General features: G+C 34.5%; 1 protein-coding gene across 1 annotated transcript; it reads left to right on the forward strand.

Moving 5' to 3' along the window:
• The first annotated feature begins 8949 nt into the window (after positions 1–8949).
• LOC139041593 (C-type lectin domain family 9 member A-like) lies at positions 8950–23750 on the forward strand. The gene is made up of 8 exons (XM_070494731.1): positions 8950–9151; positions 10801–10872; positions 11179–11274; positions 12094–12189; positions 19036–19149; positions 20058–20209; positions 22589–22695; positions 23070–23750. Exons 2-8 carry the CDS (start codon positions 10803–10805, stop codon positions 23191–23193), a joined length of 759 nt encoding a protein of 252 aa, XP_070350832.1. The 5' UTR covers positions 8950–9151; positions 10801–10802; the 3' UTR covers positions 23194–23750.
• The last annotated feature ends 870 nt before the right edge of the window (positions 23751–24620 follow it).

Below are 24620 nucleotides of genomic sequence, written 5' to 3' on the forward strand. Positions count from 1 at the left end.
CACAAATAGGGATGAAAAAATTATCACCACCCCCCCCCAAAAAACCAGGCAATAAAATCACTGGTAAAGGTGAAAATATAGTAAAAGTACCAGATCAACCACCTGTGGAGATAATACGAAGGTTAAAAGACAAAAGTACTAAAATTACCTATTTCAATGATAAGAGGGTAATGGACAGACACACACAAAAGAAGAGATTAGATACGATTTCAAAAACATAAAATGTGGGAAGAGGGGAGTGAAAAGCAGAGCTTTTAGAAAGAGGTCAAGCTAAAGAGTTTATCAACCCGATATAGAGTGTTATATACATGGAATATTATATAGGATCCTTATGGTAATCACATATGAGAAACCTATAATAAGTAAGCAAATAGTAAGACAAAAGAAATCAAACATACTACTAAAGAAAGCCATCCAACCACAAGGGAAGAGAGTAAGAGAAAAAGAATGGAACACAGAAGAAATACTAAAACATACAGGAAAAAAAGTAACAAAATGGCAATGAATACATATTTAGCAATAGCTACTTTAAACGTGAATGGACTAAATACTCCAATCAAGAGGCATAGGGTGGCCAACTGGATAAAAAATAAGATCCATATATATGCTGCATACAAGAGACACACTTCAGACCTAAAGATACTCACAAATTGAAAGTGAAAGGATGGAAAAAGACATTCCATGCAAATAGCACAGAAAAGACAAATAGACTTTAAAACAAAAACTGTAACAAGAGACCAAGGGCACTACATAATGATAAAGGGAACAATCCAACAAGAAGATATAACTTTTGTAAAAATCTATGCACCCAACATAGGAGCAGCTAAATATATAAAGCATTTATTAACAGACATAAAAAGAGAAATAGACAGTAATACAATAATAGTAGGGGACTTTTACACTCCACTTGCACAAAAGGATAGATAATCCAAACAGAAGCTCAATAAGGGAACACTGGCCTTAATGGGCACATTTGACCAGATGGACTTAGTAGATATATATAGAACATTCCATCCAAAAACCACAGAACACACTTTCTTTTCAAATGCACATGAAACATTCTCCAGGATTGATAACATATTAGGCCACAAAACAAGTTTCAATAAATTTAAGATGATCAAAATAATACCATGCATCTTTTACGACCACAAAAGGATGAAACTAGAAATCAACTACAGGATGAAAACCATAAAAGCCACAAAAATGCGGACATTAAACAAAATGCTACTGAACAATGATTGGATCAATGAAGAAATCAAAGGAGAAGTCAAAAAATTCCTGGAGACAAATGAAAATGAAAACACGACATGCCAAAATCTGTGGGATACAGCAAAAGCTGTTCTAAGATGGAAGTTTATAGCAATTCAAGCCTACCTCAACATAGAAGAAAAATCCCTAATAAACAATCTAACAGTGCGTCTAAAGTTACTGGAAAAAGAACAAACAAAGCCTAAAATCAGTGGAAGGAAGGAAATAATAAAAAGCAGAGCAGAAATAAACAAAATAGAGACTAGAAAAAAATTAATGAAACCAAGAGCTGGTTCTTTGAAAAGATAAACAAAACTGACAAACCCTTAGCTAGACACACCAACAAAAAAAGAGAGAAGGCTCATATAAATAAATCGAAAGTTAAACAGGAGATATTGCAACAGACAACTCAGAAATACAAATGATAATAAGAGAATACTATGAAAAGCTATACGCCAACAAATTGGATAATCTAGAAGAAAAGGATAAATTCTTAGAAACATATAACCTTCCAAAACTGGACCAAGAAGAAGTAGAGAAGTTGAATAGACCAATCACCAGTAAGGAGATTGAAACAGCAATCAAAAACTCCCAAAAAAGAAATGTCCAGGACCAGATGGCTTCCCTGGTGAATTCTACCAAACTTCAAAAAACAATTTAATATCTATCCTCCTCAAATTCTTCCAAAAAATTGAAGAGGAGGGGAAGCTTCCTAACTCATTCTACAAAGCAAACATTACCCTGATACCAAAACCAGACAAGGACAACACAAAAAAAGAAAATTACAGGCCAATATCACTGATGAACATCAATGCAAAAATCCTCAACAAAATACTAACAAGTTGAATACAAGAATACATTAAAAAATCATACACTACGATCAAATGGGTTTTATTCCAGGGAAGGAGGGATGGTTCAACATCCACAAATCTATCAATGTGACACACCACATTAACAAAATGAAGAATAAAAATCACATGATCATCTCCATAGATGCAGAAACAGCATTTGACAAGATACAGTTTCCATTTATGATAAAAACTCTAAATAAAATGGGTATAGATGGAAAATACCTCAACATAATAAAGGCCATATATGACAAACCCACAGCAAATATCATTCTCAATGGAGAAAAACTGAGAGCTATCCCCCTAAGAACAGAAACCAGACAAGCATGCCCACCCTCACCACTCTTATTTAACAGAGTATTGGAAGTCCTAGCCAGAGCAGTCAGGCAAGAAAAAGAAATAAAAGGGATCCATATTAGAAAGAAGAGGTGAAACTGTCACTCTTTGCAGATGACATGATTTTAAATATAGAAAACCCTAAAGAATCCACTAACAGACTTTTAGAAACAATAAAGGAATACAGTCAAGTCGCAGGATACAAAATCAACATACAAAAATCGGTTGCATTTCTATACACTAGCAACCAAGTATCAGAAAGGGAAATTAAGAATACAATCCCATTTACAATTGCAACAAAAAAGAATCAAATACCTAGGAATAAACTTAACCAAAGAGGTGAAAGGACTATACACTGAAAACTATAAAACATCATTGAAAGAAAGTGAAGAAGATACAAAGAAATGGAAAGATATCCCGTGCTCTTGGATTGGAAGAATTAACATCGTTAAAATGTCCATAGTTCCTAAAGCAATATATAGATTCAATGCAATCCCTATCTAAGTTCCAAAAGCATTTTTCACAGAAATAGAACAAGGAATCCTAAAATTTATATAGAACAATAAAAGGCCCCCAATAGCCAAAGGACTCCTGAGAAAATAGAACAAAGCTGGAGATATCATACTCCCTGATTTCAAAATATACTACAAGGCCATAGTAACCCAAACAGCACGGTACTGACACAAAAACAGACACACAGATCAATGGAACAGAATCAAGAGCCTGGAAATAAACCTACGCACTTATGGACAGCTAATATTCTACAAGGGAGCCAAGAACATACAATGGAAAAAGGAAAGTCTCTTTAATAAAGGGTGTTGGGAAAACTGGACAGCCACATGCAAAAGAATGAAAGTAGACTGTACCCTTACACCATGCACAAATATAAACTCAAAATGGATTAAACACTTGAATGTAAAACCCAAAACCATGAAACTTCTAGAAGAAAACATAGGCAGTTCATGTTTTGACATTGGTCTTAGCAGCATATTTTCAAGTACCATGCCTGACCAGTCAAGGGAAACAAAAGAAAAAATTAGCAAATGAGACTATATCAAAGTAAAAAGCTTCTGCACAGCACAGGAAACCATCAACAAAATGAAAAGACAGCCTAAAACTTGGGAGAGGATATTTGCAAACCATATATCAGATAAGGGGTTAATATCTAAAATATACAAAGAACTCATACATCTCAACAACAAAAATACCAAGAACCGGATTAAAAATGGGCAAAAGATCTAAACAGAGATTTCTCCAAAGAAGATATACAGATGGCCAACAAGCATATGAAAAGATGCTCAACATCATTAGCTATAAGAGAAATGCAAATCAAAACCACAATGAGATATCACCTCACTCCAGTCAGAATAGCTATAATTAACAAGACAGGAAACAACAAGTTTTGGAGAGGATGTGGAGAGAATGGAAGCCTTGCACACTGCTGGTCAGAGTGCAAACTCTTGCAGCCACTATGGAAAGCAGTATGGAGTATCCTCAGAAAATTAAGAATAGATCTACCATATTATCCAGCTATCCCACTGCTGGGTATTTATCCAAAGAAATTGAAAACACAAGTGCATAAAGATACTTGTACCCCTATGTTCATCACAGCATTATTCACAATAGCCAAGACTTGGAAGCAACCTAGTTGCCCATCCAGGTACAAATCAATAAAGAAGATGTGGTATTTATGCACATCTACTCAGCCATGAGAAATGATGGATGGACCTGGAGGGTATTATGGAAAGTGAAATAAGTCAGAGGGAGAAAGTCAAATATCGTATGACTTCACTCACAGGTGGAAGATAAAAACAACGACAAACAAACACATAGCAATGGAGATTGATTGGTGGTCACCATAGGAGAAGAGGAGAGGGGGAAGGGCAAAAGTGTTGATTAGGCTCACACGTGAGGGGATGAGCTATAATTAGTTTCTAGGTGGTGAACATGATGTAATCTACACAGACTTTGAAATATATTATGATGTACCTCTGAAAGCCACATAATGTTATAAACCAATGTTACTGCAATAAAATAAAATTTAAATTAAATAAAATAATAAAACTAAGAAACTCCAATCTTATTGGAGCTCTGGAAAACTGTCAACATTTTAAAGCAACCAAGCAAATGCCCGACCAAAAAAAATGGCTTTTCAAAATTGAAGGACAGTTTCTGGCATTTTCACTTGCCCAGATCCCACTTCTCCCTGGTGCAGCAGTGCTCTTGGTCTTGAAGTGGTGGCAGCCCCACTACTACTTCCATCCCTCAAACCAAGGAGAACAAAATACAATGTATTTGCAAATTTTTTTGTACATTTGTTATAACCTGTCTGGAGAATTTCTGAAGGACTAACGCAAAGCACTCTTCTCTGTTTCACCGAACTCAGAACTCAGGAAGGAAAAGCAGTGGTTACTGCTTATAAAAGATGCAAGGTTGACTAACATCCACAGACATCTGGGGCAAATTATAGGTCCAGATCTACAATAGAATGCCTAAGGCCTAAAGTAGAAGATGGGGTAAGATTCGTTGGGAAATTATAACATGGAAAAGTGTCCATGTATATAGAGGAATTTAGAACACCATGTGCATGCCCAGGACAGGTTAAATACTCAGAAAAGATCAGAGAACAGCTTCAGCTTTCACCTCAGACTGATCCCTGGATCATAGCAAGCCTTGCTGATTACTGAAGGAGTGCTCCAGCACGGAACCAATCTGCAAAGAGTGAGAGAGGGAGTTGGTTTTGTTTGTTTTTCTGTTTCTCTTGAGTGTGTGTATGTATGTGGATGCATATGTGTGTGTCTTGTCTTATTGTTTTCTTAGCTCCTGGTATGGAAGGAAATCTCCAGCAAAACATAAATTGAACACAAGCTAAATTAACAGAGACTTCAGTAACCACACATGACAAGGAATATTCTTCACAAAAATAGTTTTATAAAGGTGTTAAACAAATGGACTACTTCAGCCTTCAATAATCAAAAGGAAATAAAGAATGAAAAAAAGTCCTGCATACCCTGGTGAAGACATGGAATCTGATTTCCAAAGTTGTCACGATGTTATAGTCAAATGCCTAGTTTTCAATAAAAGAATCACAAAACATACAAAGAAACAGGAAAATATGGCCCATTAATGGGAACTAAATAAATGCACAGAAACAGTCCCTGAGTGACCCCAGATATCAAACCTAACAGATAAAGACTTTAAAACAACGTTCTTAAATGTTTTCAAGAGACAAAGGAAAACAGGGACCAAAAACTAAAGGAAATTAGTAGAATGATGCATGACAAAATGATAATATCAGTGAAGATAAAAATTGTAAAATGGAACCAAACAAAACTTCTGGAACTAAAGTAGAATAACTTAAATTGAAAATTCACTAGAGAAATTAAACAACAGAGACCAACAGGCAGAAGAAAGAATCAATGAATTTGAAAACAGGATTATTGAAATTATAGAGTTTGAGGAGCAGAAAGAAAAAAAGAATGAATGAAAGAGAACAGAGCAAGATTGTATTTGTGGAGAACTCCTTGGAGAAATGACTGATTCTAAAATTGGAGCAGAAAAAAATTTATATAATGAGTTCAGAGCATCTTACAATGCCAGAAAGTACTCAAAAAATAAAAAGATTGGGGCATGTCAAAGGCACACAGGAGCTAAACTGAAAGACCTCCCAATAGCCAAAACTGGAACAATTTCAGCGACCAAATAATAAATAAAGCCGTACTGGGTTATAACCCAAGTATAAAATTAGTATCTGTGAGCTCATACTATAATAAATAAATGATTGAGTAATTAAATAAATGGGAGAGACAAGACAAATCTTTGCAGAAGCATTTCAAATACTCCTTCTCCAAGAGATAGAGTTTAACTCCACCCAGGGTGATCTGGACTTGGTGCCTTCCATCCAAAGAACAGAATATGGAAAGCAGAAAATTGTAACTTTACAGTGGAGAAACCTGGCAAACACTAAATTAGCCAAGTGATAAGGTTAATATCACCAATGATGCCACATGGATAACTTGTATCCATGATAAGATTTGATGAGTAGAGTTCTTCACCATTATGACAGTTTTTCTAAAAGCCTGTAACTCTGCTCTAAACATGAGAAAACATCAGAACAAAAATTAAGGATCATTTTACGTAAAACCTGACCACAAGAAAAGACTGTATGTGTCATATAACAGAGGAGACAGGATGACTAAATGTCATGGTGTATCCTGAGTTGAATCTCAAAAAAGGAAGACATTAATGGAAAAAGTGATGAAATCCTATTAAAATTTACTAATAAAATTAATTATTAGTAATTTATCCATGTTCAGTACTTTAGGTTTTGACTATGGTGGTATAAGTGAGGTTACATTAAGGGAATTAAGGTGAGGACTTTATAGTCCTTTAAATGTTTTATTGAGTGGTTATTGTCTTAGTAAAGTTTTGTTTTAACTCTGTTTACATAGTAAAAATGTTTCTTTTTAAAATAGCAAAATACTGAATACTAATATTGTAATTTATTAGCTTCTATTGTTACAATGCTAAAGATAATAGAAAGTAAAATAAACTTGCAAGATATTTAGTCTATAGCAGAAGTCAGAAAATATAAACTGATTCTTAATTTTTGTAATCTGAGAAAAAAACATAAAGAATAGTTTGAAAAAAGTACTACCACCAAGATTGTTTTTAAGAAGAAATGTATTTTATAGATGATAAATTTTGTGTTTGCAACGCCAATATTTTCTTCACATTCTCCTGTTTTCCATATTTTGAATTTTGAGTTCTTTAAGCTTGTTTTTTGCCTCTTGGTGCTAAGTCGTGGCTAACTGAGGCTTATCTAAAATAACAGACCCTTCAATGGACTGTAAGTTTTGGATGTTTTTATATTTATCTACATGTGTGCATTCTTGAAACCAAGACAGAACGAAAAGCCAACAAAAAGTTAATGCCTATTAGCTTGTATTATTACCTAATAATTTTAAACGTGATGTTTAACTTTTATAAATTTCAAATTGTTTCAGGATTGAAAGAGACAGTCTCTGCAAAGTGCAGTACAGTGCTGACATCTTGTAAAGTGTTGGGTAATCTGGATGAATTAATACTTTAGAATTAGAGATGGTATTTCATAAGGTGAAGCATAATCATAGCGAAGACTAAGAGAACTATTAAATCTGAAAGATTAAATAATTAGTGATATATTTACAAATAGTGGGGCACATGTGTTTCATGATGAAAACAATTGTTATAGTACATCATTGATTAAAAAAGATAAATTGCTATAAAAAAAGGTATAACGAAAAGAAAAATGATCCAGAAGTGGGTCAGAGAATTGACTTTTTGAGTAAATGAAGAAAGTAGTGACTAGGAAAAAATGGAAACATTTGATGGACTTGCAAATGTGAGAAGTTAAGGCTTAAGCAAATAATTTCAGAGTCTAATATTCCAGTCACAGTGGTCTTCAGTGTTGAGCTTCCAGATGGCTGTTTTGGATGAGGTATGTAGCAGTTGGAGAGGGCAGAGCAAAAATGAGAATGAATAAGAAAACATAGCCAGAATATAAATAAGCATTCCTTTTTCAGAGACTACCTAAGGTTATCCTTTGATTACACTCTGTTTGAAAATTTCTGTGAAAACTTGTTTTTATGTCAAGATAGATTTTCCTTTAGATAGCATTTCTCCATACTAGAACTGAATTGAAAATTTTGCAAATGTGCCACTCCCGAATATTTTTCTGTGTAAATGAAATCCATAATTGAAATACATTACTTTACTAACTGTGCTTTTTAATTATTATTGACTGGTAAAAGCAGATAAAGCTATTTCAATCTTTTCCTAGTGAATTGACATTCATACATTTCAAATGCATTCTCATCCTTTACTATTATTCTATGGGAAATGCTACATAAGACAACTGAGGAGGAAGCTAACATATTTCTGTTCTTTATAATGAGAATATAGACTGGAGGGGAAGAGAACTGAAAATCATCAAACCCTGAGGTTTAGTTCCAGTATACTCTATATTTATGCTGGGATGAACTGGCAAACAAGTAAAAGGATAATGTTGTGGAAAAAAAGTGTTTTGAAGAATACAGTAATTGAATTTAGATGTTTTTTAAAGCAAACAGGGATTGAGTGGCTCTCAACCTAATAAACCTTAAGACCTTAAAACTTTATTATTCAAAATTTCCTTCAGATAGATGTGGGAATGATGGACAAATAGCATTCATGTATTTTCACTTACCTAATACTAGTGTAGTTTAGAAGATGGATTTAAGTATCTCATTAGTATAGCTTCTGTTTAGAACCCAAAACATTAGTGTCTGTTATATGGATTATATTTAGAATGTTAGTATTTAGTCGTGGTGGTCATAGTGCTGAAGATGGTCTTTTCTTTTTTTTTTTAATGTGCAATGTTTGGATTCTGTGCAAAATGGGCATGGCCCTTTAAATTATTTTGCCCAGTCATCTCCTCTGTTAAAAAATTACCTACCTCCACAGTAAAAGATGCAAACAATGAAGCCTGAAGCTGAACTATGAGCTGCTTTCTCACATCTTCACGAGTAGCTGACAAATACTGAGGCCTCTTGAATAACAAGAACAGATGAGATATAGAGCCCAGAAGAATCGAGTTGTGTTCCAGCTCACACACATCTATTCCATCTGCCTACTGAGACTTACTTCTTCTATTTGGACCAGACTCCATTGCCAACAGGAACTCTACTGAACTCACACAGGTATCACCAGCTATATCTTAGTTATCGCTCTCAGCCCATCTCATAGTTATTACTCAATTGGGTACAGAGCACAAAGAGTAAAGATTTTTAAAGACAGTCTTATAAATTTAATCTTGCGGGCAAATGAGCTGATGAATTCAGGTTTGAAAATCATTTTACAAGTTGAATTACCTCCTATAATTTTCAATGATTTATGATTGAATTTAATTGATAGTTTTACTAGGAATATTTCAATATATCTCTTTGATTAACCAATGAGGTAGTAGAGCAAAGGTTCACATCAATGAGGGCAGAATCTGAGTAATTAAATAATTATTTAATCAATGATTATTTTTTCTTGTCTCTATATTAATATCCCTATTTCACATACACATCTAGGCCTTGCTTATTTATGTCATATTCCTGATATATTCCAGACTGCATAAAGGATTTTTAAAGGCATCGTAATGTATTTCTTTACAATCATGTTATCTTTTTTAAAATTTATAAGTAAATATTATGAACAAACAGAGGCAAGTATGTTTTTAATCACATTCTAAAAGATAGCAACGGAGCTTAATTCTCTGCGGAGATGAAAATATCTAAAAACTGTTTAATTTGATGATACACTAGCAATCTATTGAGATTAAGACCTTTTTATGTAATCAGAATTCTATTCAATATAAATTTCTTTGATTATAAAACTAACATTTAAAGTACCTGAAACAAATTAATTAACTTTTCAAAAGTTTTCAGGTAAAATTGGTTGCTTTTAACTTACTCCTTCAAATATTATGGGCATAACACAACACATCCCACAGGAGTACAATGAAGCCAATTTAAGGCCTAATTGCAGGGTATTCATTTTAAACAACATGTTGAAAGAGGTAGCAACAATCCTTTATGAGATTATGAGAAGCGAATTGTCTTTAGTGAAAAAAAAAGAAAAAAGAGTAAAGATAAATAGAAAAAATATCAGGAGAGCTCATGAAAGAGAAATTTTAGATAACCCATTATGTAACACTATTTATCTCTGCTGATTCACAAAAATTTTCCTGTCTTTTTCTGGATAAAGAAAAATCTTAAGTGTATTATAAATATTTCATAGATCATAGCATTGTTACCCTTTTAGAATTAAATACCACATTTGGAGAACTCCAGGTAGTAAGTGGAATGCTGATACCCAGCAACTAAAGAGAATGTTGATAACTGATAATTTCAACAATGGGAAAGAAAATGATCTGAGGCAAAACTCTTTCCTGGAAGAAAATTGCAAAGCAAAATCATATATCAGTAGTTATTTGGCACGAAAAACTGATTTCAATAATATACTGAGAACTCAGAAAAGATAGAAGCTGAAAACTTAGTTTTGTTTTTTTTGAGGAAGATTAGCCCTGAGCTAACATATGCAGCCAATCTTCCTCTTTTTTGCTGAGGAAGACTGGCCCTGAGCTAATATCTGTGCCCATCTTCCTCTACTTTATATGTGGGATGCCTGCCACAGTAGGCTCAACAAGCAGTGTGTAGGTCCGCACCCGGGATCCAAACAGGTGAACCCTGGGCCAGCAATGCGGAACGTGTGAACTTAACCATTGTACCACTGGGCTGGCCCCTGAAAACTTAGTTTTTTTAAAAAAAAATTAATTTGTGTGTCTTTTGAAATTTTTCAGAGATGAATGCAAAACATATAACATATGCAGAGGTGAAACATCATCCTTCCAAGAAGCAGATGCAAAAAGAAAGTGAGTATTTTTTTCCCAGTCCCTACTGAATCCCGATATTATTTTCTGCTTCTTGTCAAATAATTTCTCCAAAGAATTTCATTATAATTGGCAAATGAAACATTATAACTTATTTTCAAGATTTTGTCGTTTAAAATATTCGCCTGATGGACTTTACATAATAAGAATAAAACCATTACATAGATCTCCTTGATTTGGAAAATATCTTATTCTGCCAACTCTCTTTGTGCAAATTCATAACCTAAATGCTTTCTGATAAACGGTATGAACATGAAATGGTAACTGCATCTCTGTTTTAATCTCCAGAGATAAAAGAGCAGCTTATTTACTCAGAAGTGAAAACATGTACTTTGAACTCCAATCCGACAAAGATAACGAGAACTGAACCATCTAAAGCAAAAGGTAGAATTTATGCAAAGGACCTAGCTTCCCTGTCCTTCGTTTGCTTAGCCTATGTGTATGTGATTCAAGTAAAGTAAGATAAACGGAAAAGCAGTGTTGAAAATGAAATACCCATGTTTAGTATATTCCAGAGAATTAATGTAACTTGGGTGCTATATACATAGATTCATAACTGAGAAAGTCAAGCAGGAAAATTATTTCTTTTCAGTTTGTTTTTAAACAATTGTGAATCTCCTGATGTCACTATTTACTCATTCTATGAAGTCTCAAGAAACATTATTTGATTAACATTATTTGATACATATTTGTGTTTATAATTTATTCTGTGCAATATCTGTGGCTATTCCCAATGCTGAAGAACAGTAGTGAGGCTCCAACGAGAATATTGTGGATGTTTATAGATGTATGCAAGCATATGATATTTACAAAATAATAGCTTTTGATTGTGGGTCAATGAAAGTGATTTATACAAATATATTTTAGAAGTATATTCACATTTTTAAAGCCAAATTCATATACCTAATATTCCACTTTGTATTCGTAACTCATTGAGATGAATCAGGGGTTTATTTTGGTAAAATTAAAATAAGTGACTTCCCTAAGAGATACGTGGTAACAGAATAGAGAGCAGAACCTAGGCAGCTAACTCTCAGTTCACTGTTTCAAATCGGTCAATATCCCTTTCAATTCATAATTTTAAATTTGAAGACATTCAAGAGTTAGAGTCTTGAATTTATGGGAAAGTCTCCCTCTAAATCCTGCTCTTTAATTTAGTCTTTTCTCTGCTGATCTTCTCCTTCTCTCTTTCTCTCTGGGCAGGGTCTTCGGTTCCACTTGCCTGGTGTCTCACTGTAGTGATTCTTGGAATCTTTTGTGTTTGTCTTCTTTTAACAACTGGAGTCTTGGGATATAGGGGTAAGTTAAACAAGATCTGTGGCCTGAACCAAAGATCTTCTCCTTTAGGAATTGCTATTTTTATTAGTCTTCCTTTCCTACTACTTCCAGAGCTATGATCTCCAGTTCTACCCAGGAATCCCTTCCACCTTCACCATTAATGTAATCACTTCACCATTTACCAAGTTCCTCAAAAGTTTCCCATGTCTTCTTTACTTATAAAGCCTAATCATATTCAGGATATTTCCAGGAAAGTCTATATTTAAGGTTTTATTGATGGTGGATAATGCTATGTGATCGTTTTCTCTCTCCTCTGACACTGTCTTTCAATGAGCTTTTGGTTCTACCTTCAGACCTCCATTCTGCAGCTCAAATATACTTTTTTAATTGTTTATTCTCATAAACGTCTAATATAAGCCCACAATACTCTTCTCCTGTACTATTACAGGCGTCTCTTAATTTATCCTAAAGTCAACAGACTTTAAAAATCCTATGAAATTGCCAAATAAACTTCTCAAATATATCTCTGATCATGCCATCAAAATACTGAGAAAGCATTAACGAATTTTCGTGCTCTACTGAATTATGTTAAAATTCCCCCACTTTCATATTTGAGTTCATGGATCATCATCTCATTTCGACCAAATAATTTTAAACTTTACTCCCTGTGTCCCAATCGGCTTCAATAATTTTAGATCAGGGGCCAGCCCGGTGGTGCAGCAGTTAAGTTTTCACCTTCCACTTCGGCCGCCCCGGGTTTGCCAGTTCGGATCCTGGTGCGGACATGGCACTGCTTGGCACACCATGCTGTGGTAGGTGTCCCACATATAAAGTAGAGGAAGATGAGCACGGATGTTAGCCAAGGGCTAGGATTCCTCAGCAAAAAGAAGAGGATTGGCAGCAGTTAGCTCAGGGCTAGTCATCCTCAAATAAAAAAAATAATAATAATTCTAGATCATTTTCTGTTCCCTGCATTTTCTCTAAGTTTCTCTAGTCCAAAATGCTTGTTTATTCTGTTCCCTTCACCTGGACAGCCTTCCTCATCTAGCCTGTCTCTGCCTATGGAAATTGTACCTATCCCTCAAGACCCATCTTATAGGACATGGATGATTTTTCTAAATCCTCCGTGAGATATTTTCTAATTCCCTAACCAGATGTCAGTTCTCTCTTTCTAAAACCCACTCTATGAAGTTTTATTATTTTCATCCCCCATTTTTTTTCCCCTAGATCATGGTTTCTAAATCTCAGCACTATTGCCATTTCAGTGGGATGATTGTTTTCTGGAGATGCTGTCCTGTGTGCTTCATAGGATATTTAGCAGCACCCCTACCCTCTGCTCACTAGAGCATTGTCATTATATCCAAAATGTCTCCAGATATTGCCAATGTCCCCTGGAGGGTAAAATTGGCCCCAGTTGAGAGCTACTGCTCTAGATCATTTTCACTTCACGTTAGACACTGCAGGTGATTCAAAAATAAATTAGTACCTAACAAGTCTTGTATCAAAGGAAGTTACAGTCAGCTGCAGTCAGTTGAGTGTTTAGAGTTCTCTGTGTATATTTTTTAAAAGAACACCATCTCGTTTAATGACACAGCTGAGCCTTGGCTCCAAGCTTCCTGGTTTGCAAACCAAACTCTTTGAATTGTGTGTGTATGTGTATGTATGTATGTTTGTATGTATGTGACCTTTATTGAAATATAATTCTCCTACCATAGAAAACGCTGATTCACAATGTAAAATTCAAAGGCTTCTAGTGTATTCAGCGTTGTACAACCATAACTATAATCAATAATAGAACATTTTCATTATCTCAAAGAGAGACTCCATACTCATCAGCGGTTGCTTCCCATTTCCCTCCAAATTTGCCAGCCTGAAACAACCACTCATCTATTTTCTGCCTTATAGATTTTCCTGTGCTGGACATTTCATAAAAATTGAATTATATAACATATGGTCTTTTGCTACTGGCTTCTTTCACTTAACATAACGTTTCAAGGTTTATTCCTGATGTAATATATCCGTACAGTATTCTTTTCTTATTGCCAAAAAATATTTCATTGTGTGGATATAATTAATCTATATATTAATCCCTTATCAGATATATGATTTGCAAACATTTTCTCCCATCACTTGAGTTATCTTCTAACTCTCTTGATAGTAACCTTTGATGCACAAAAGTTTTTAATTTTGATGAAGTCCAATTTATCTATTTTTGCTTTGGTTGCTTGTGGTTTAGGTGTCATATGTAAGAAACAATTGACTAATCTGGGATCGCAAGAATTTATGCCTATGTTATCTTCTAAGAATTTTATACATTTAGCTCTTACATTTATATGTTTGATCCATTTTGAGTTAATTTTTCATGATGAAATTTAAATATGGGGTATTTTTTCTTTTACAGTCATGCATAGCTTAACAACAGCAATATGTTCTGAGAAATGTGCTGTTAGGCAATTTGATAATTGTGCGAACACCATTTGTGCGTACTTACACAAACCTAGATGGTATACCCTACCACACATGTAGGCCATATGGTACTAATCTTATGGGACCACCATTGTGTATGCAATCCACTGTTGATCAAAACATTGTTATGCTGTGCATGACTATGTTGAGGTCTTTAATTTTACCATAATGATTTTTAGTTTTTAGAGCATATGTTTTACTCTTGTTAAATTTATTCCTGAGTATTTTATTCTTTTTGCTGCTATTATAAATGGATTTTTTTAATTCTAATTTCAGATTGTTTATTGCTTGTATATAGAAATACAGTTGATTTCTGCATTTGGCTTTTATACTATGCAAACTTGAGGAATTTGTTCGTTAGTTCAAGTAGGTTTTCAGTGGATTGCTTCAGATTTTCTACACACAATATCATATCATCTATAAATATAGTTTTACTTCTACTTCTAATCTGGATAATTTTACATCATATTCTTGAATAATCTAACTAACTAGAACCTCAAGTATGATGTTGAACAGAAGAGATGAAAGTGCACATCTTCATTTTGTTCCTGATCTTAGGAAGAAGGCATTCGGTCTTTTAAGAGAAGATACAGCCTTGGGCATGTGCACAGTCACCCAGAGATGACAATGATTTTAGCATGATTTTCTTTGGCTGTCTCTTTCCCTGATCTCTTTTAAGACATCTGCCTCAGTTGGTATCACACCCATGTGTTAGACCCTACTAATTGCTGGCTGATTGCTCATTTTTGACAGTGTCCTAGGGAATAAACTTGTCCACAGCTTAATCCAATTTCATACACATCCTTTTTCAAGGTAGTTTTTTAGGCAAATATTTGACATTTGTACTGACCCCAAAAAGGCTTTTCTTAGCAATCTCTTTCCTTGGTTTTCTGGTAAACTGACTGACCTGCATTTAGGATTATTGCTTTCACGGAGCTACAAACCTCCTCTTAATTGCTTACCGGTCCCCTGCTCAATCTCCATTGTTTTCAGGAGCATCCTTAGGCTTGAACTCTCTGGTCAAATAAAGTCGGTTCCTTTGGGGAAAAACTTGGAGCTCTATATTCTTATGGCATTCCTTTTTCCCTGGAAAAAATCTGTGAGCTACTCTCAGGAACTGGGAGCAGGGCCAGTATCTCACTTCTCTGAGTAACACCCTTGCTTTATGAGCCAGGTCCTGGGTGGAGGGATGGTAACCTCTGGTCTTCTTGACTTGCCTCTTCTGGGCAGAAATCTTCTCCCATTAATGAGCTGTGATGAGAGCCAATCAATATTGCAATATTCTTGGTCTGCTTCAGCTGGGGGAGTATCTCTACTCTGTAAGTATGGACTGGGTGGAGGAAAGGAACCCCAATCTCATAGCCACATTTGTCTGGAATTTAGCCTGTGCGATATGGAGCTGAGAAGGATAAGAAATGTTGGTAGCCTGTCCATCCAGGAGAGATACCATAGCCTCAGACTATGATATCTATGTAGAGATACTATAGACTGGAGGCTGGGCAGAGAAGGAGCCTATTCCTCCTGGCCATACTCACTTATAGTGGATCATCCATAATGCTGAGCTCAGGTGGGGAGAGGTGAACAGGTCATGGCTCAAGTGCCACAGATGCTCACTGTTCTTATCAAGATTTAGCATATTTTCCTGAATAAATGTTTCCTAATTTCACATATGCCCATAAGACGAGTTCCAAGGACTTTAAAAGATTGATTTTTTTATAATGGTTGTTTTATCAGTTGTGGTTATTTTTCTGAGGAGCAGTTCCACTGAGCTTATCATGCCACCATTCTGGAAGGGGCACTCTGCTTTGTGTATTTTTAATATGCTCTTTAGAAGTTAAAATCTGTATTTTCCCTAGCCACAACACTTTTCATGATATCTTACACATAATGGATGCTTATTCAACATTTTCTGGATTGAAATATATTTTGCAGCTCTCAGTCTTACATCTGACATGTTACATCAACTCTGAGACAAGCGGTTCTGCAGTATTTGTGTGAGATTCATTTGGATCTTACCTCAAAGAGAGAAGAAGGCAAAGAACAACCTTAGGACTACTCAAGTTCTATAATCAGAGTGCCTCAAGGCACTGTCATAATTCCAGCCTATTATTCCCCATTAATTAGTGCATACATAAAAGAATTTCCATGTAATATATTTTTTCATTTTTTTTCTCTTCAGGCTTGAAGAGGATGAACTTCATACCAATATTAGTTTTTATTTAATGTTTTTAAACACTGTAATTTATTAAATAGATTATAGTTCTATCTGTTTAAAAAATGTGGTGCATTCAGCCTTAACTTGAAGAGCTTAGGAGATAGATTGATGTAATTTATTTTCTAATAGTTACAGGCTACTTGTAATTCATTATGGTAAAAAATAACTTCATTTGTGGTGATGATAGAAATTTTTTCTTTAAGTCAAAAAAGAGTTGATGTAAAATATTGCCTAAATAATTATATGAAATGAGGGAGGGCAAGTATAGGAAAAATTATCATATGGTACATAAAAGACTGGCATTTACAAAGCAGTGCTTAATAAGAGTTTAAGTTTTAAAAGGGGCTTTTTTAATTTTAAAAATGATTTATATACTTATTAAAATATATCTATTTCTTCTTAAAAATAAGTAATATATTACATATAAGCCATGAACTATTCTCTTTAAAGGACACATTCTGATAAATGTGATATTAACTTAAAGATATAAGCATTTATCATCAACATTTTAAGGGGCCCTAATAGAAAATTATTTTCTTGTAATAATAAAAACTACTGGGAGATACATGGCTAACCACAATAAAAAATTCATTGAAAAAATTAATAAATTAAGATATTTTTATCATATATCTAGGAACAACATTCTATGTTATTGCAAATATTACATAATTCATATAGTAAAGTATTAAGAACAATTTGTGTCACATTGTAAGCACTCAAATACTGCTTTTACCATTTTATAATCGAAACACAAAAACAATAAAAACTAAACCTACTAACCATTTATGGAAATTTTTATAATAGATTTCTGCAGAAGAATAGTAATATTCCTCATAGGTAGATTAATAATTGAACCATTCAGAAAATGTTTATCATACAAAAAATAAGACTATTTTTACCTAAGGAAGAAATGTAAATGGATAAATGGGAAGAACTATGGATATTTATGGAGAAATAAATGATGATTTTATGCCTGATTAGCTGTGAGAGTTAAGGGAGAAGGATAAATCAAATTTTAAATCCAAATTTTGGGGTCCTCTTATGTAGATTGTGGTGGCTTAAATGAAAATATAAAAAAATGCAATGGATATTACACTGTTTTGTAAAAAAACATGGAGCTGTATAAAATCTTTTGAGTTTGAAGTGACTGTTAATATCCAAGTATATACCCAGCAATGTTGTAGCTGTAGGATTGCAGAATAGACAAGATCTCAGGAAAGGAATTGTGCCTCTGAATTATTCTTCATGATTCCAGTATCTTTGCACTTCTCTTCATGCTCTGCCTAGCAATGAAGTGATGTTTAGAATCTGATCATTTGGCTTTACTGTTGAGTAGCTTTGGAAAGCTGAACAACCTCCATATCAATGCTTCTTAAGGGATAATAAGTTTTGGGTAGTGAAGCAGACTTTATAACGGTTAGGCCCATTACAATCACTAGCAGAATGTTGAATATTACTGATATTTCTCATGTGTATTGGTGTGGAAATTAAAAATGTTGAGACTGCATGTCTTATCTTGAAATTCAAATACTTTAGCAAATATGTAAGGTTTTTAAATTACGTTGATTTTGTTTTCATTTACACCCTTATCTCCCTAAAATCCCTTTTACATAACCTAACTTCTGGATATACTGACTAACTTTGGACTACGCTAATATGTCATGGGCTCTCTATTTTACTATTTTGGAAAACTGGTTGCAGAAATCTAGAATTTTACTGTCTGTTCTTTTCACTTTCCTACCTCTTTCTCATCCATAAACAAAAAGTAAATTTAAGATTAACACTACTATGTGAAATCTTGCTGACTTGTCACACTATTCCAGAATTTACATTAAATAGGTTTACCCTCTTCTGAGTTCTAACAGTGACTCTCGATTACCTTTGTTATATCACTCGTCATGTTATACTCTAATTCCATACTCTCCACATTACAATGAGTGAGTTTCTTGAGGACAGAAGCCTTCCAGTTTTCACTGATGTATCATCAAGATCCAGGAAGATGTCTTGTCATTAATTAACGTATTTTCAACAAGTGTGGAAATCGTATGCAGAAAAAGATGCTTAAAAAGCACCAGAATAAAAATGGTTCTTACTCCTCAACAGTAACTGACATATTGTAAGTTAAAATACTGCCTTTTATTCAGTTCCATGTTATGTCTTCCTCAAGTTAATACTGTAGAGTAAAGTTTTCCAGGGTCGTCAGACGGACCTACCAAAGAATACTCCATGGGACAATGTAACACAAAAAGACAATTCCACATTTAAAAACACGGCAGTCAAAGAGGAACCACTTAACAGAGGTATGCAGATATGGATTGAAGACTGAGACCAACCTATCTCTTCTCTGTTTCCCTCTATCTCCTGATATCCTGCTCAAATTGCTTTTTTCTAATAGACTGATCACGGAGTCCTACATTTTTTCTTACTTAATTAAAAAAAAACTCAGACTTTCTCAGAGGTTAGATGTTTCTGTATGTGTGGTTATATCCTTTTATATCACCATTTCTCAAAACAATACTTTTTCTCAAAAACCCCAGATCTCCTTTGTCATATTCTCTAATCATTATTATACCCGTTAGTATGAGTTTGCAAATAAGGTATTAACTTAAGATCTGCTTTATAACTATAGATTTTACTCAATCTGGAGAATACTAAGAAGCTGCTTCCCATTGTGAAGTCTTTTTAATAGAGATTGCAGGGGCCGCCCCATGGCTGAGCAATTGCGTTCGCCTCTTCTGCTGTGGTGGCCCAGGGTTTCGCTGCTTGGGATCCTGGGCGCGGAAATGGCACTGCTCGGCAGGTCACATCGAGGCAGCGTCCCACATGCCAAAACTAGAAGGACCTGCAACTAAGATATACAACTATGTGTCGGGGGGGAGGGTTGGGGAGATAAAGCAGAAAAAAAAAAAGGAAGATTGGCAACAGTTGTTAGCTCAGGTACCAATCTTAAAAAAAAAAAATAAATAGAGGTTGTGAGGGCATGTATCAATCTTGTTAGAAATTTTTAATAATATTGTGCATAGATTTGGAGAGATATAAATCTGACCCTCTTCGCAGATCAAGGGTCTTTTCAGAAACCACAAAGGAAGCCCATCAGTCTCGTAAAGTAAATGAGAAGAACTATGCAGGATTCATCAATCTCAGTCCCACAGCATTGCTCTCAGGATACGCACTGAGTGGTCTGCGGGGAATGTCTTTTGTTTTCAAGGAAGTGAAAGTAGCACATGTGAAACTAAATGGTCATGTTGTGGAAAGAAATGTTATCATTTTTCACATGATTTGAAGAACTTTGAAGAGAGTAAGAAGGTCTGCAAGAAAATGGACTCCACACTTCTTAAGATAGAAGATGAAAAAGAACTGGTGATGTATATTTTCTGGTTTCCGTCTCACCCCATATTTGTCTAGTTGTTAGCTAAATCTTAATGCTTAACAATATTTGAGTGTTTGGGCATATTTGCAGTTGCAAGTTGACACAGATCCAAAGAGTGTTTATGTTAAAGTGAGAAATACTGGTAGAAATGAAATTAGAATTTTACTTAGTTCATCTAATCCAGCCACAATTAGAATTTCTGCAGTATAGCAAATGTAAAGTCAAACATAAAGCAATTAGAAAAAAATTATCATGAAAATATATCATAGTTTGTCAAGGAAAATTATGTATCTTATATGGAGAATTTATAGAAACAGCTTCAGCATCTCTGAGTAAAGTTATTATGCCTCTAAACAAAATCAGGAAATACAACATTACCACTGAGCTTGAAATAAGAGGAAAAACTCTCTGAATTTAAAATTGAAGATCAATTAATTCCAATTTATATTTACTTTTAACTCATACTAGCTTCCAAAGAAAACTGAACTAAATATTTCATAATCCTTACCGTTATGTCATGCTTTGAATATAGAAATAATTCACCGCTATTCCTGCAAAAAATTAATATATCCTAACATTTCAGGTTAAGGGTAATCTTTTAACATCCTCTCAAAGATAGATTAATAGACACTAAGAATCACTCAGTTTTCTGTACTAGTTCAATTATCCATTTACTTTGCTTTCTAGGAAACTAGGAAGTAGCTATTAAAAAAATATGAACTTGAAAACCATGAAGAAAACTAAGCAAAATTTAAATCCAGAAAGAAGATATTTGTAGAGCCTGAATTAACCTCCTTTTTATTCCAATAGAAAATTGCATGTATGGTAATGGCTGGTGATCATGTTGCTATATACACAAATACTGAATCATTATGTTGTACATTAGAAACTAATATAATCTTATTTGTAAATTATATCTCAGTTAAAAAAAGGAAATTGCAATTGTTGTTGATAGGATAAATTTATTAAAAATCCTATTTTGTTTACAGACAAGGTAAAGAGCTTATATGAAAATATATCTAAAAGTAGCCAGATATGGGTGCAAATGTAAAATCTGTCTCTGCTCAAAGTAAATCAATATTCACATTTTAATGAGAAAATCCTTTATAATCTCCATAGATAAGAACTATATGATTTATATGGATAGTTATGAGATTTTTCTGGAATATGGATGTAACTATACTCATACCAATCAGAATTATAATAGAAACATAAGAAAAGAGATGAGAGGTGTTAGCCCATTGAACTTTTAGCTTCTCCTATGAGTGTCTGTACCTTAACTTGTTTACCGTCAGCCTTTTGATAGACTAATAGAATTTCAGAATAACATTATAAAAGATGTCATATTCAATAATCCTTTTATTGATTGATCCACTGATAATGCATCTTTTGACATACAAAATCTTAACCTGGGTTCTATGGATAAACAGAGGGACCAAGAATGAATTTCAGGGTCTACAAGTCCTAATCTTTCCTCCAGGATTATTTTCATTAAGAAATAAAGCCATCTGTGAAAACTCTGAGTTTGAATGCCAACTTTAATTTTTAGATGCATACATGTATTTTTTTTTCTGGGTAGAGAGTCTAAGCTTTCATAATCTACTCAAAGGAGTAGGCAATAAAAAGAAAATTAAAACTAAAGGTGGAAATTAAAGCAAAATGGGGAAAAATAGAATCTACAGTCAGAAAAACTTCAATTTAACTCCCTTTCACATGTTATTTTGTGTGGCTAAACCAACTAGAGCATCAGTTTCCTCACGTGGAAAAGGTGGAGAGTAGGTAATAGAACTGGCTATATTTTCTTTCCAACATATTTAGGAAGATCAAGTGAGACAATATATGTTTATATGCTTTGCAAAAATTAAAGTACAAGATGAATATCAGTTAGTTCGATACTTATCAAGAAATTTCTAGCCAGCTATTTAAACACCTCATCTGATGGGCAAGGACTACTTACTCAGGATGCCCACTTCACAAGAAATAAACACAGCACTTGTGGAAAAAAATATATAAAGCCACATTAGTATAAATCTCATAGTTATCACACCTGGACCCCAAAGCATAAATCAGGCTCTGCTTACAACTCATCTTCGAGCTACAGACAGGTTGTGAAAGGAAATTAAGAGATTTCAGCCCTAAATCTAAATAGCTAAACTAAGAGAGTGTTATTTTGTCTCATTTATGCCTCCGTATTTACTAAAATATCAGTAACTGTGATCCTATTACTTTTTAATTTAAATAGAATCAGGATGAAGTTGATCTTTATACTTTGTGTTATTCACAATAATAAAAATATCCTGAACGAGGTTATTAGTTCATTTTAGAAACCTAAGACGATTTTCACTCAGAGTATGTTCCTTTTATTACAGCATTTTATTCAAAGTCAGCTGTCCTATTTCTCTTGGATTGGACTGTCCCGTAAAGGAACCAGCAGTTCTTGGACATGGGAAGATAACTCACCACCTTTGCTCAATGTGTAAGTCTCAAGAATAGACACTAATAAGCTCTATAATCACAGATACTTGTTTATATTCCTGAAGGTATATAGGAAAAAAATGCGCACATACGTATATAGGATATATATGTACACACACACACACACACGCGCGCACACACACACATCCAAAGGACTTCAGTCCAGAAAATGAGCACATGGAGAGGGGGAGGCTTTTCGACTTCATGCCTATATTCCTCATATGGTATGCTTTAGGAAAGCCTAGGGCACCAAGGGGTAGTTTCTATAAGGAAAGAAAAAATATACCACCTTGACTTTGGACCGATACCTCTTATTATGTCTGCATTAGTAAGTGTATATTTTACATCATTTATATGTTTTTATTTTATGTTAAGTGATTGGAATGAATCAAAGAATGGAAACTGTGGCAGTCTAACAGCAACAAGGATGGCTGCTTCTGACTGTTCCAGATTCATGTACTATGTTTGTGAGAAGAAAATGGCTCATCTTGCTACCTAACGAGAACAACAAAACAAAAGACAAATATGATAATTTTTCTTCATAAAAGACCACACCTTTGGAAGTTCTGGAGTTTCTCTCTCATTTCGGAATATCTTCACTGTTTCTATAGGCTGTATGTATTTGTAGCCTCTGACTGAGATGAGGCTTGGATGTTGGGTGCATGAGAATGAGGTACCTCAGACCTACCATTTCTGCTCCTTTCACATGACTACTGCCAAATCACACCAGACATGAGCACTGGTTGGTTAAGAGAGTATCAGTGCTTCCTATGAGCAGTAGGAAGCAGAGTTCTGTATATATTCTTTCTGCAACTCACACAGATTTAGTAAGTATTCCTGCAAACTTCAGTCACTATCATGCACATTTGTGGTCAAAATTAATGCCGACAGTAATTAAAGTCATTATTATGTATGAAATGTGTATATATTTCTGTTTAATTTCTTACTTTTTAGGAGGACAATATTGTATGACAAAGAGAATAGTATCTTGAATCAGATCTGAGTTTAAGACCTGCACCACAACTAATAGCTATGTGCTCTCTGGCAAGTCCATACTTCTGAGTTTTCATATCAGTAGGTAAACTATCAAACTGCTCTGCAGTGGCTGTACCATTTTGCATTAAATCAGCAGTGTATGCAAGTTTCTTCCAACGTTTAATATTGTCAGTCTTTAAAACCATTTTAATAAGGGTATAGTATAATTTAATTGATTTTAACTTGCATTTCCCTTATAAATCAATGATGTTTACCATCTTTCCATGTGGTTTTTTTGTCAACCGTAAGTCTCCTATGATAGTGTAGCCGCTCCTGACGCAGGAAGGGTTCATAATCACTGGAAAAGGCTTCTCAACAAACTGTGACCCAAAGGTGAGAAGGCCAGTTAGCCAATGACGGGTAAGACCTCCAGGGGGAGGCAACCTAAGCGAGGCATTGATAGGCAAGGGGCACAGATGATATCGGGAGCAGGAGGGGCTGTTGCCTAGGAGGACTTGCATGCTCCAAGATAAAATATACGAGCACAGCAATAACATGATAATATCAAAACAGAGGCCAAGGGAGGGCTTCTTGAGAAATCACTAAGAATTCTTGGCATTCGCTAATTACATTGTCCAGAACACCTGTGTATGTTTAACAGCTGTAAGCTATGTATATATTGAAACGCTGGTTATAATACGCTCAGAGTGGCCATCAGCCCTCTCTGCATCTGTCCTGATGTGTACATTGGATTGCGACACCGACAGATAGAGTATGGATTCAAATATTTTGCCTGTTTTTATTGGTTTGTTTACTGATTATTGAGTTATGAGAGTTGTTTCTATATTCTGGGTACCAGTATTTAATCAGACGTATGTTTTATAAATATTGTCTTCCAGTCTTTCATTCTTATCTTTCATTTTCTTAACATTGTACTTAGAAGAAGATTTT

The sequence above is a fragment of the Equus asinus genome, chromosome 22 (genome assembly GCF_041296235.1).
Source record: "Equus asinus isolate D_3611 breed Donkey chromosome 22, EquAss-T2T_v2, whole genome shotgun sequence".
Taxonomy (NCBI): domain Eukaryota; kingdom Metazoa; phylum Chordata; class Mammalia; order Perissodactyla; family Equidae; genus Equus; species Equus asinus.

Bases quoted from the DNA above. Each gene is read 5' to 3' on its own strand.
- LOC139041593 (XM_070494731.1), top strand. From the start codon at position 10,803: ATGAATGCAAAACATATAACATATGCAGAGGTGAAACATCATCCTTCC. The intron at 10,873-11,178 runs GTGAGTATTTTT...TTTAATCTCCAG, and splicing joins GAAGCAGATGCAAAAAGAAA to AGATAAAAGAGCAGCTTATT. The intron at 22,696-23,069 runs GTAAGTCTCAAG...TTTTATGTTAAG, and splicing joins TCACCACCTTTGCTCAATGT to TGATTGGAATGAATCAAAGA.